This window comes from Xyrauchen texanus, chromosome 44 (assembly GCF_025860055.1).
Source record: "Xyrauchen texanus isolate HMW12.3.18 chromosome 44, RBS_HiC_50CHRs, whole genome shotgun sequence".
Lineage (NCBI taxonomy): Eukaryota > Metazoa > Chordata > Actinopteri > Cypriniformes > Catostomidae > Xyrauchen > Xyrauchen texanus.
In genome coordinates, this window is record NC_068319.1 from 22,951,234 (window position 1) to 22,963,634 (window position 12,401).

At 37.6% G+C, this 12,401-nt stretch overlaps 1 protein-coding gene across 2 annotated transcripts in view; it reads right to left on the reverse strand.

Moving 5' to 3' along the window:
• The window catches only part of unc13bb (unc-13 homolog Bb (C. elegans)), a 110,271-nt gene that overhangs the window by 27,070 nt on the left and 70,800 nt on the right, over nucleotides 1-12,401 (reverse strand). For both annotated transcript variants that reach the window (XM_052116764.1, XM_052116763.1), the window contains exons 11-19: nucleotides 10,401-10,447; nucleotides 10,110-10,188; nucleotides 8,663-8,737; nucleotides 8,064-8,283; nucleotides 3,597-3,824; nucleotides 3,317-3,458; nucleotides 2,352-2,521; nucleotides 468-583; nucleotides 214-377 (exon numbers count right to left, since the gene is read on the reverse strand). In XM_052116764.1, the coding sequence (XP_051972724.1) occupies nucleotides 214-377; nucleotides 468-583; nucleotides 2,352-2,521; nucleotides 3,317-3,458; nucleotides 3,597-3,824; nucleotides 8,064-8,283; nucleotides 8,663-8,737; nucleotides 10,110-10,188; nucleotides 10,401-10,447 (1,241 nt within the window). The remainder of the gene's footprint in view (nucleotides 1-213; nucleotides 378-467; nucleotides 584-2,351; nucleotides 2,522-3,316; nucleotides 3,459-3,596; nucleotides 3,825-8,063; nucleotides 8,284-8,662; nucleotides 8,738-10,109; nucleotides 10,189-10,400; nucleotides 10,448-12,401) is intronic.

Here is a 12,401-nt window from a genome sequence, read left to right on the forward strand (position 1 = left end):
TGCAAATTAAAGGTTAAGAAAAGGGGAGAAAATAAGATCCCCAGATCCTTGACTATCTCAAAATATGTTTTCAGTGATCCGATTACAATGTGTCTTGGGTGCATTTACACCTGGCTTTAAATGTGTTCAAGTGCCATCCGATTGTGATCTGGTCACTGAAAATGCATGTTAATGGCAGGTGTAAAGGAGGCCATGCTGAGAATTAATACATACGTCATGGCCTGGTAGATGGATTCAATCCCATAGCGCATTGCAAACTCATCCACAATCTCTTGCGCCACATCATCAAAGTAGACCTTCCACGCATCATCACCACGGGCATCTGGGATCTTCACAGCACCCTGACCAAGTACATCGGTGATGTGGTGAAAGAGGTTCTGAGAGAAAGAAAAGAGAACATGTTATTGACATTTGCCGATGATATCCCCAATGCGGCTTAAGATCCTAATGTATCGGTGTTGCTGTACCTCATGTAGACAGGTGTACTGGACATGGTAAGGAGCCACTTTCTCTTCACCCTTAATTTCCACATTGATCTGAAGACGGATGGCACCAGAGACGGCAGACTTGTCTGTTCTTTTCTCTGTGATGTGGCAAACAGAATATTTGGAATGAAAAATTCTGTGCTATAAGACTCAACTCAAAGGAACACAGTGCGGTACAAATAACCGTTCAGGGTTAGTCTGGATCTGAATGTGTGTTTTTATTTCTGTGTGTGGTGTCCGCAATAAAACCACTTGCCAAGGGACTGTATTATGGGGTCAGGGCTCTAAACAATCCTCTAATCCCAAGTATTAAACTTGAGAACGTAAATCATCCTGCACATATGTGCTAGGGACATGAATGATGACAAAATCTGGATTGATGTTTATATTTTCATGTTTAACATTTCCCATGTCTTTCCAAACCGAGCAAAGCCTGTGGAGGTCTTTTAATAGAAACACCATGCTCTTCTCTCCCTAACCATTTCTCCTGACAGGCAAATTATTGGGATAATTTATATGTGTCGGCTAAGTGAAGAATTTCCGACTGAAGGTGGCTACATAATAATCAAGGAGGATCTCTGTTCTAAAGGAGAGAGGGAGAGAGAGGAGGATGAAGGGTGAGGAGAGAGAAAAGACAGAGGACATGAAGCTGAATTACTGCTATTGAACGTAATTGTTACAGCAGATGTGGTGGCCACTGATTCAGAGAAAGAGGAGTAAATAAGACGAGCTGCACATAAAAATCTGTGCAAACAGTAAGGAGAGATTGAATGGAGTTCATCCAAAAATAAAAATTATTTACTCATCCTTATGTTGTTTCAAACCTGTGTGATGTTAGTTTTTCCACTGTACACAAAATGAGAAGTTTTGAAGAACCTTCGTGTTGCTCTTTTCCATTAATGAGAGTTCATAGTGACCACATCTGTTAACCTCCAAAAGTGACAAAAAATCATGCACTATATTCCAAGATTTCTGAATTCATATGATAGCTTTGGGTGATGAACGGATCTAAATTTAGGTTGTTCTTCACTGATAATCTTCCTGTGAGCTGTCACCTCAAGAACCACTGAGACCAGACCGTGGATTAAATCAGACCGAATGACTCGTTCCCACGTCGGACCGAATGACTCGTTCACACGTCGGACCGAATGACTCGTTCACACGTCGGACCGAATGACTCGTTCACACAATTGTTTTTTCCACAAAAGAAATTAAGTCATACAGGTTTGGAACAACAAGAAGGTCAGCAAAGAATGATTATTGAAAGATTATAGCAGCATGATAGAGAGACGTGGACAGAGAAAGAGTGAGAAATGGAAACAGAATGGGGAGCAGTGAATTTCATGGCTAGGAAGTCCTGAAATCCTCAGGGCTGTTACACACTGAGGTAGTTGGTTGAGCTGTCAAGCAAGGAGATGTGGGTAATGGAGTACACACACAAATCGTGAACTCTAGGGCAACCTCCCACTTAAAGACGGCCAGAGAGATGGCCGATACATGTCATTCATCATCTTGAGCAATTCCCAGAATTCAATAACTGGTTTCTGTTACTGCAGAAAATGAAAAACATTTAAATGACATCTCTGGAGCCAGAGATCAGACAACTGTCAGACACATCAAGGTCATTCAAGAGCTGCAACATACAGTGCCAATACTAAAACAAGAATTGCCCAATTTAATGTATAAAAGCAATAGTTCAGCCAAAAAGGAAAATAACAGTTCAATAGTTGTGTTTTGGAATGTCATGAGGGTGAATAAATGATGACAACATTTTGAAAAAAGTGACAAAAGTATTCCTTTAAAATACTTTTTGAGACAAATCGCCCTAGGCATAGGGACACACACATATAACTCATTAAGGCTTACCCAGGTTGTACCAGACATCCATTTCTCCACTCAGTGTGCGCACTTCAATGATACTTTGACCCAGGAAGTCATCAGATTCTCTCTTCAGACGCTGCTTCACTCTGGACTTTATGTCATCATCTTCGTCCCAAACACGCACTTTGATGCGGTCAGAGGAGTTGTGGCATTCACTGAAATACAAAACATGAGGATGCAGTGGTCACTCACAGTTTGTGTTCAATTCTGGAAATATGATGTCACTTCCTGTTTCATAGGCAGGGCTGGGTCAAGGTGGTTGACTAGTTGTTAGTAAGGTCGAAGCAGGTCATCTAAATCCGTTTTTTGTGGCGGAGCTTTAAAATGGATCCATTAAGGATTTATCTTCTCTCAGAGAAATTGCATTAATTCCCTTGAAAGCACGGAGGCTTTTTCCTGCCTAATTTGAAGACTGTTGGGCTTCAAATAATCTGCTGTAAGCATACATGCTCCCTTTATTATGCATAATTCGTAGGTCTCTATTTTTTGTTGTTGTAAGGACTGTGATAGTTTTTCTATTTGAATCATGTTTTTAATGCAGGACTGTGTTCTGTGTGAAAAGCATTAGCAATTAGCATTGAGCATTCTAGTGGTGTGCTAGCAAATTCTTAAATTCACTTAAAGTGAGCACACTAAGGTATTTTTGGATTGAGTAAAATTAACAACAGGCCAGTGAACTTTGTTTACTGGTCATTTTAGTAGCATTTGTGCTAAAGACGAGACAGAAAGTGACATTTAAAGTAGTCAGACTAAACTATCTCTTGTAGAGAGCACAGAGTGCTGTCTACTCAATCATAGCCTGTTCCCTCAGACAAGTGTACTCCACTATTAAAAACAGAGATGAGACCCAAAACTAAGTGACACATTCCAAGTAAGATTGCCTGGGGCAAAATACAGAGGATGACATTTAAATCAAAGAGATGGTTTCTGATTGGTCGAATCATACTTACAAATGAAATTTCTCCTCCCAGACAGGGTTGAGGTTACCATAGATAGTCTTGGTTCTCTTCTTGGTTTTACCAACCTGGACGGTCACGTAGGGGTCACTGGAACCAGTCTTATCTTTCGCCTGCAGGCCCTGAGCGCAAACAACTACAACAGACAGACAGATTGGAAGACTGTATTCAGAGTTAGAGATGATAATTCACATTGGTTTATTACTTAACCAACAGTCAACAAATAAAAAAATCAGTGTTTTCAAACAGCATGACGGTTTTGTAGGAAAAGCACCTGTTATGGTGATCTTGGCTGACCACTTGGAGGTTCCATCCAGCACGCTTTGCTTTATTGTCTTCATCTGCTGAGCATGAATAGCCTTGCTGACGACAAACACATCTCTGATGACTTCAAAAATCTCAGGTTTGTTCCTCTCACGGATCTTCATGCGATCCTTCATTGCCATGATGATGTTCTGAGTACGATCATCAGCACCATGCTTAGAGCTTTTCTCAGCCGCTCCTGATTGAAAGAGGAAATAATGGTTACTAACATTTATTGACAGAATTTATTATAAGGGGTCGGTTGCATAAATCTGTTTTAGACTAGTCTTACAAGTTAGACGTCTACAATTTTTATTTAAGACAGGTCTTAACGTTTTAAAAAATTTGATCCGTCTAATTTAAGATCAAAATGTAAGACTGCATACACCTTGACTAACATTTGTTTATATTCTATGTAGCCATGGAAAATAATTGTCAGCGGAGCTAGTTTCACAAAAGGCGCTGTTGAGGCTTTGTAGAAGACTATTACTGTGTCCCAAATGGCGCTCTACCCACAAAAAATTTATACTACGCATATAGCCATGTCGTTTTTATACTACACGGAAGCATTCCCCGTTTAACAGCTGATGGAACTGATGTTTCAAATGTATGCAATATGTTGCCGCTAGCTTTAGCATGTTAGCCAAGCCAAGTCATTTTTATTTGTATAGCGCCTTTCTCAACACACATAATTTCAAAGCAGCTTTACAGAAAATCAGGCATAAACAGAAGATAAAACTGTAATGTCTATAATGTCTTGGAGTCATCATTGTGTAGTTTGATAAAATATGATTGTGAATTGTGTTTAAATATAAGTAATTAAATAATAATTGTATTTATAACCCCAGTGAGCAAGACTTAACTTCTACGTTGGTAACAAAATTACTAGTGTTGTTTAACTATTTGTGTTCAAATCACAAAATGTGTTCATTACAATACATTTTGAAGCATTAAATTCTTCTAATATGCAGAGAAGTTTCTTCTAATATTTTTAGGGAAGGAAAACTGTGTTAAGTGCCCACTGTCGGCCATTTCGTTTAAAGTCGTTCAGTGTCTTACTATCTTCACAAAGCAATTCGAATAAGACTGTTTTACTAAAGACAGCTGTGAACATGTTTTATGTAACAGACTTTCTCTGGCGTCTTTAGTTAGTTAGACTTAAGCCAAGCGCAGTTCATGACTTTCAGCTGCAGCCCTGTGACTCACAGTCTTTTTTTTTTTTCTGTCGTGTTGATGTGCACACTACACTGTTCGCAGACTGGGTTTATCAACTACACGATCATTTGTCCCCAACTGATGCCCTGTGTACGCCTGGTATGAAGATGCATTTTGGGTGATCCGTTCACAAGTGTACAAGCCAGACACATCACGGTTACACCTGGTCATCTCTTTTGGCCACTTGTATTCGAGGAGAGAGTATCTGATTTCCCGAGGAAATACATCAATAATTACATCTGTGTATTACTGAATGAAAAGTACAAAAAAGTAAAAGAAAAACACTAAAAACCACCTCACAGGTTCTCTTAATTATATACATGTCGCAGGAGTGCGCACACTACAGGACAGATGGTCATGAGATCTGAGACTTCTAGTCGCAGACCAGTCACCGACTCTAAACATCAAATGACATGAGCTTGAGTCATGTAGTATGCACTAGGCTTAATTGTTAGATGCAGTCTTAAGTTAATGGCTGTTTATGCAACTGGCCCCTGATCTGAAGTATCAGACAGTATACGTCCATACACATACATACACCATATGGCAATCTCATGATTAATATAAACATCCTGTCTTATACATTAAAATATATGTGTGATGATTATTCTACTGTAAGCATCACCTCTAAATCATTTCCTTAACTTTAGCTAATGGACCTGTCATCCAAGGTAATTTCATTCAGAGTCCATTTGGATAAATCAATTCACCAGGACAGATGTCTAACAGTATCAAAAGTAGACATCCTTTTGGAAGGAAAAAAACCTCAAACATGTCCCACAATTTTACCAGACATTTTTTTAATTAGCAACCATTTATATATTTTTTTATTATTAGGCATACCTGCCAACATCAGATTGTGAAAAATAGGGAGATATTTTGGGGGGTAGATGTGGTTTGTGTATGTGTTAGGAACGGCATTTTTTATATGCCGAGAACTTTCCTGACCCATGACAAAAATTATTTTTATTTATCTTCTTTATCTTATTTATGTATGCATCTGTGTTGGTTTATTTCTATTTTTATGGTTTTTATTTTATTTCAATTATTCATCTTCTTGTCTTTATGACTCAGTGATTTATACATTGTTGGATCTGTGTAATTTTGTACATCTTGAGCATTTCATCTTCTGTTTTTCAATAAAAATATCCACCATTTTAGCACAATGTGTGGACTTTTTTAGATAACCCCTTACCCACCGTATGAAAAATGTCCTACTTATATCAACGTTAAATTAACATTCTGGAAAATTTTCACCATGATGCCATCTAACCAGCAATATGATATGTATCATTTCATATTTAAATAGGGGTCGATCCTGTATTTTACGGGGCGGGTGGCAACCCTACCTAGAGGTCTAATATATTCTCATTAACATAGTGTGGATGTGGAAAATTGTGAGTTTATTGGGATAAATTGTAAATCGGGAGTACAGCAGGATGAGGGGTGGAAAAATGGCAGAAACCCAGTAAAATTGTGAGTGTTGGCAGGTAAGGGTAATTGGTAAGAGGTGACCAAGAACCCGATGGTCACTCTGGTTGAGCTCCAGAGATCAAGTGAAGAGATGGGAGAAACTTGCTGAAGGACAACCACCACTGCAACACACCACCAATCTGGGCTTTATGGCAGAGTGGCCAGGCAGAAGCCATAAAAAAGCACCTAAAGACTCTCAGACTGTGAGAAACAAGATTTTCTGGTCTGAGAAAACAAATATTGAACCGTTTGGCCTCAATTCCAAACATCATGTTTGGAGGAAACGAGGCACCACTCATCACCTGCGCAATACCATCCCAACAGTGAAGCATGGTGGTGGTAGCATCATGCTGTGGGGGTGTTTTTCAGTTTGCAGGGACTGGGGGACTGGTCAGGGTTGAAGGAAAGATAAGGCAGCAAAATACAGAGATATCCTTAATGAAAACCTGGTCCAGAGAGCTCAGGACCTCAGGCTGAGCTGAAGGTTCACATTCCTACAGGACATTGACCCTAAGCACACAGCCAAGACAAGGCAAAAGTGGCTTAGGGACAACTCTGTGAATGTCCTTGTGTGGCCCAGCTAGAGCCCATACAGAGCCCTGAAAATGGCTGTCCAACAACGGTTCCCATCCAACCTGACAGAACTTGAGAGGATCTGTAGAGAAGAATGACAGAAAATCCCCAAATCCAGGTGTGCAAAGCTCGTCACATCATACACCAAAAAAGTCTTGAGGCTGTAATCCCTGCCAAAGGCGTTTTAACTAAATACTGAGTTAAGGGTCTGAATATTTATAAAATAACAAAATGTCACAATGACATATTTAATAAATGGGAAAAGTTATCCAAAATCTGGTTTCTGTTTTGTCATTATGGGGTATGGAGTGTAGATTGATGTGAAAAAAATTATTTAAAAGCATTTTAGCATAAGGCTGCAATATAAAATGTGAAAAAAGAAGGGGTCTGAATACTTTCTGAATGTACTGTATATTATTAGTATAATTATTTTATATATATTATATTTTTTTAGAGCGGTCAAAATTAAGGCTTTAACTCATGAGATGAATTGCATTTAATGTGTTTTGGTTAATGCGAAACCTTTGCGATGCGTCTGCCTGGAGTCGTTACACTGACCACACACCACAATTACACAAAGCAGTGATTCAGTGTCAATGATAAAGTGATATGGTAAGAAGTTATTAATGCTATTTGTTGAATAAAACAAGACTAGATAGAACTTGTGATAGAAATCAAGTATTTTTCAGCCTATGAAAGGCACATTTTAATTTCAACAGAAGCACGTCAATTCTTAACTATCACCAAAACACAGAATGAGATGTTTTTGTCTGCAAGCGCTTTTCATGTGGAGTTCAAATTGGCAATTGACACTGACACCCTGAAGCAAATCATGAACCCGGCTTTCGACTGCTGTAATAAAGCAGAGAGGTTTCACAGCTGTGTCCCTACCATTTGTCAACACCATCAGATATTTATGAAAACTTATTAAATTAGACAAAATCAAGATTAGCCTTCATTCTGAAAATCCTCTATCCATATTTTACCTGCTATTGATAAGAATTCTTTACAACATAAACTTATTTTTGCACGGTGCTTGCAACACCAAGGTCATGGGTTCAATTCCCAGGGAACACACAAACTGATAAAATGCATACCTTAAATGCACCTTGAAAGCATTAGTTGATTTGGATAAAAGCATCTGCCAAATGCATAAATGTAATTGTGATGTACTTACGCTGCAAGCAGTCTGCATTCAGCAGCTCTTGGCACTTCTCATGACACTTGACGCCACATTCGGTGCAGCGCATGCCCTGCCGCGCAATGCCCCACAGAAGCCCCTCACACTCATAGCAGTAGGTGGGTGTGGTGGCTGTCCACACCTCAAAGTTATGAGGCGTGGTACAGGAAATGGGGTAGATTAAAGCTTGTAGTGTTTTCTTATACACATGATTCTTCTGCAAAAGTGAAGACAGAGAGATTAAAATTTAAAAAGATGATTCTTTTTTATTTTATTTAATATATATTCATGTTTATTATGCATTTGGATTACATCGTACAAATACAGTGGGGTTCAAAATCTCTGATTATAATATAAAATGTAAAATAAAAATATAAGATTCTGCACTATTTCTAAGTAAATAATCAAATAAGCACTCAAATTAAGATGTTGCTATAATTTATTAATTTAATTGTTAAAAAAATACAAATACAAAAAAATTTCACTTGTGGTCTCTGAATTTGGACTTAAAAAAATTAATAAATATAAGAGAGGGGCTTCCCAATTAGATGCATGTACACAGTATGGTCTGAGACAACTAGACAAATTTTACTAACCAGTTCCTCATCTTTTATGGAGGAGCGCGAGGCCATCGCAGATGCAATACCTGCCTTCCTGGCCTGAACCAGAGACTATGATAGGAAGTACAGATGTTAGAACAGTGCAAAACATCTCAAAATCCCTGTAAAACTCCCCCGGCGAAACAGATGACGGAAACAAAGTGTAAACAATCTGGATGCCAATAACAAGGATCTAAACCAAAGTGCAACAACCCAGAACTCAAACTAGGGATGCAACTACAGTATGGGTGCACCAGAAATAAATAGGGAAACCAAAATGTATGTGCAGTAAAGGGATGAGGGGTTAAGGAAAAAACTATACCAAACCATCACTAGTAAGACTGGGCATGATCTGTAGTATCCAAAACACCCCGTTAAATATAATCTAATAGCACCTTATAAAAAGCCATTGAAGATAATAGCCAACACATGTCAATGCATGTAGGAGAGAAAGCAAGTAAACTGATCAAAAGTAAACCAGTGGAAGATTGTGTTTTTAGGGAATTTCTTCTTTTTTTCTTTTTTGCTTGTACAGTATATCAAGTAAGATTCTACTAGTTTGCAAATACATTCATAATTTATCAAATGTTGCATTGCATGCTAAAGACCCCATAAAATTGTCAGGAGAACATTCATTTTGATCTTGTGTTGACATATTTCCTATTGAATCAGAAGGCTGGGGCAGGATATATTGAGGGACTTTTGTAAAACATTTGTTATGGGGTCTTTAACAATATGTCATGTTCTCTAGGTTATCTATCTACAATTAATATAATATTGTTATGACATTTTATGAAGAGTATTCAAATAACAAATACACATTATGAAATTAATTTAAATGGCAGATGCTGTAGTTCACTGTACATGTATTGTATGTTCTAAAAAGGAAACATTGTTTCATCATAATGCACCTCGATTCACAGAGACAAAACGTATTTGCATTCTATTAGAGCAATACCGATCGCATGAATACAGTATAGTCTAATCCAACTTGATATAAACAAACAAAAAGTAGGTTTGATCTCATCTAAGGGTTAATATGAAAACTTACCATAGCCTGACCATGCAGAGGGAATGCGTTCAAGAGAGTTGTAGAGGTTTAATTTTAGGTTTTTCATGGGGAGAAGAGAAGAGTTTATTTTTACAGTGATTTCATATCTATTGAGTCATAACTAAAAGGTATTATGCTAGTCCTTTATATCATTATAATGCTCATATAGGCATTTTTCTTTTGTATGGAGTGATTTAAATTCAGAAATAATCCTGAAATGGTTGACTTAATATTTAATCGATGATCAAGCAAGTAAAATTTGAGCAAGATTGGAGTCTTATTTGTTCACATTGGGGAATAACACCATGTTGAGGTGAAAAAACACAGGTAGCACTGTTCTTCATTGTACTGTAAGACAGGCCACATGGAAAGCTTAGAAATATAAACACTTACCACGTCGCTAACCAAGGGAATGGCTTTCTTCTTCCGCAGATCTGGCATACTGTCAATTCCAAATATTCCACTCCCATTTCTGTGAATATCAACCCTTTTTAAAGAGTACTTTTCATGATTACTAATTAATGCATTAACAGCAAAACACATTAATAATATATTTATAATTACATAACACATTCATTAATAATGAATGATACATAAATAGTTACATAAAAACAAAGAAAATTAAAGTTACGGAAAGTCATACGCTCACTGTATATTATCAACAGAGTTCTATGATAAACTTACCCAGCTTTAATCCAAGCATGTCTGGAATTATCTCCATTTTCTTTGCCCTATGGCATCAAAAGCACAGTTTAGTATGATTACTGTGAGGGGGCAGCCAAAAACAACGTTAGACTCAAAAAACAAAACCCGAAAAAGACCTAAAATATATGAAGAGGACAAAGGATTGGTTGAGTTTTACCAAAACGCCTGACAAAGCAAAGCAAAACAAGACAACCAAGACTTCATATTGATGATGACATCCTGATAGATAGAAATACTTAAACATCTGATCCAAATGACTGGCATGCAACTCATGAGATCAGAGCAGGAGACGAATGCAAAAACAAACAAAAGGAAATTAAAAATCTACTTTTGAAACAGAATTACACAAAAACTCTGTAATGCAGAACTCTCAAAACTTCCCAAACCATTTAAATTTATAATCCCTTAACATTTATAAACTTATAGTTATAAACTTTCAGTATAGCTATTTTAGGTGGATAAACAGCAAACTTCTGAATAGCTTTAAAAAGTATGTTTTTACACATTTTGTAACCGCAAAATGCAAATTAACAGTTCAACATATGGTGCTTCAGGTTTAAATAAAAGAGAATAACAGTTGTAAACAGATCAGGGATCAAGAAAATTACAAACAAAGTAAACGGTTACTGTAAACCAATAATGGCAACATCCTCCATAAATTAATGTACAGCTATCCAGCTGGCCATCCAGAGTTCCCCAAGGCATGTGATATGTTTCCACTACTTTAAAATGCAACAAGTATTTCAAATGAGTTTAAAAACATGGCACATCAAATTGATCTAGGCATAACAAAAGATAAGTCAAATAACACACAAAAACATAAAAGGACACAACGCATTCATATTTCAAGTTAGAGCTCTTCTGTGTTTGACAAATTAAGTACATGTTGAAGGCAAACTCATACATATATCATATGTTGCAATAAAGAATGCACATTCAAATACATAAAATAAATGAACAATACATTGGCAATAATGTTGGGGGTGGGGAATGAAAAAAACAACTGGGAATAGACCAAAACATTATCATGACCTGATCATCTTCCCTGCTTCCCTCTGTAAGATGGAGAAGAATAAAAAAAAAAAAAAAAAAAAGAAAAACAATAGATTTAGATTCACAGAAAAAACAGTAAATTTTGTTTAGCTGAATCACAAATATAACTAAGTAACTGCACCCAAAATTAAAGATAGATTTTTGAGTTGTGTCCTAAAATAAAAATTTACCTTGCTTAAATTCTTCCTCAGAGAAAGTGTTCTTTGAGGTACTGGCAATCCGGGACAGTCTATGTCGATGTCTCTTCTCTTTGAGAACTCGTTCGATATTGGCAAGGCACTTCTGGTGGTGAGGGTCTACAAGGGCAGGTTCACTGTCAATACGCTCCACCTTTATCGCATCAACATCTGTCTCCAGTGATCCTGAATTGGTGCCCTCTGGGCTTATTTCAGTATTACATGAGCCAGATATAATTTTGTCAGGATAAGACTCAATGCTCCCTGAACTGGGGTCTAAATGTTTTTGGCCGAGCTCTGGAATACACTGCGAAATGGAAAGTTTTGGATCTGTTAAAGGTTCCCCTACGGTATCTGAGTGGTCCACTGAACAGTATTCTGTTGGAGTATGTGAAGGGGAGAGAGTGCTTGGAGTAGATACTAGAGGGTCAAAAGATTGATAATTGCGTCGCTCGGTTCGTAATTCCAGATCACTTTCATCACCCTTTTTTCGGAGTGACCCACTGTGATCTAAAGTCCTACTGTCAGAGGCTGCAAAACTGTCTAAATTTGATTTGCCAATGCTCGAGCCTTCATCTCTAAGTTCATTTGATATGCATGGACTTGAGACAATAGACTTGTCCTCATCTTGACGTTGGTATTTAGGTGTGTCCAGTTGTATCAGGGCTCCCCTTAGAGCTGACTGGAAAGTTAGTATGGATTTGCTCATCTTTGCAACATCATACCCTAGATTAGTTGGCTGTGGCGACTC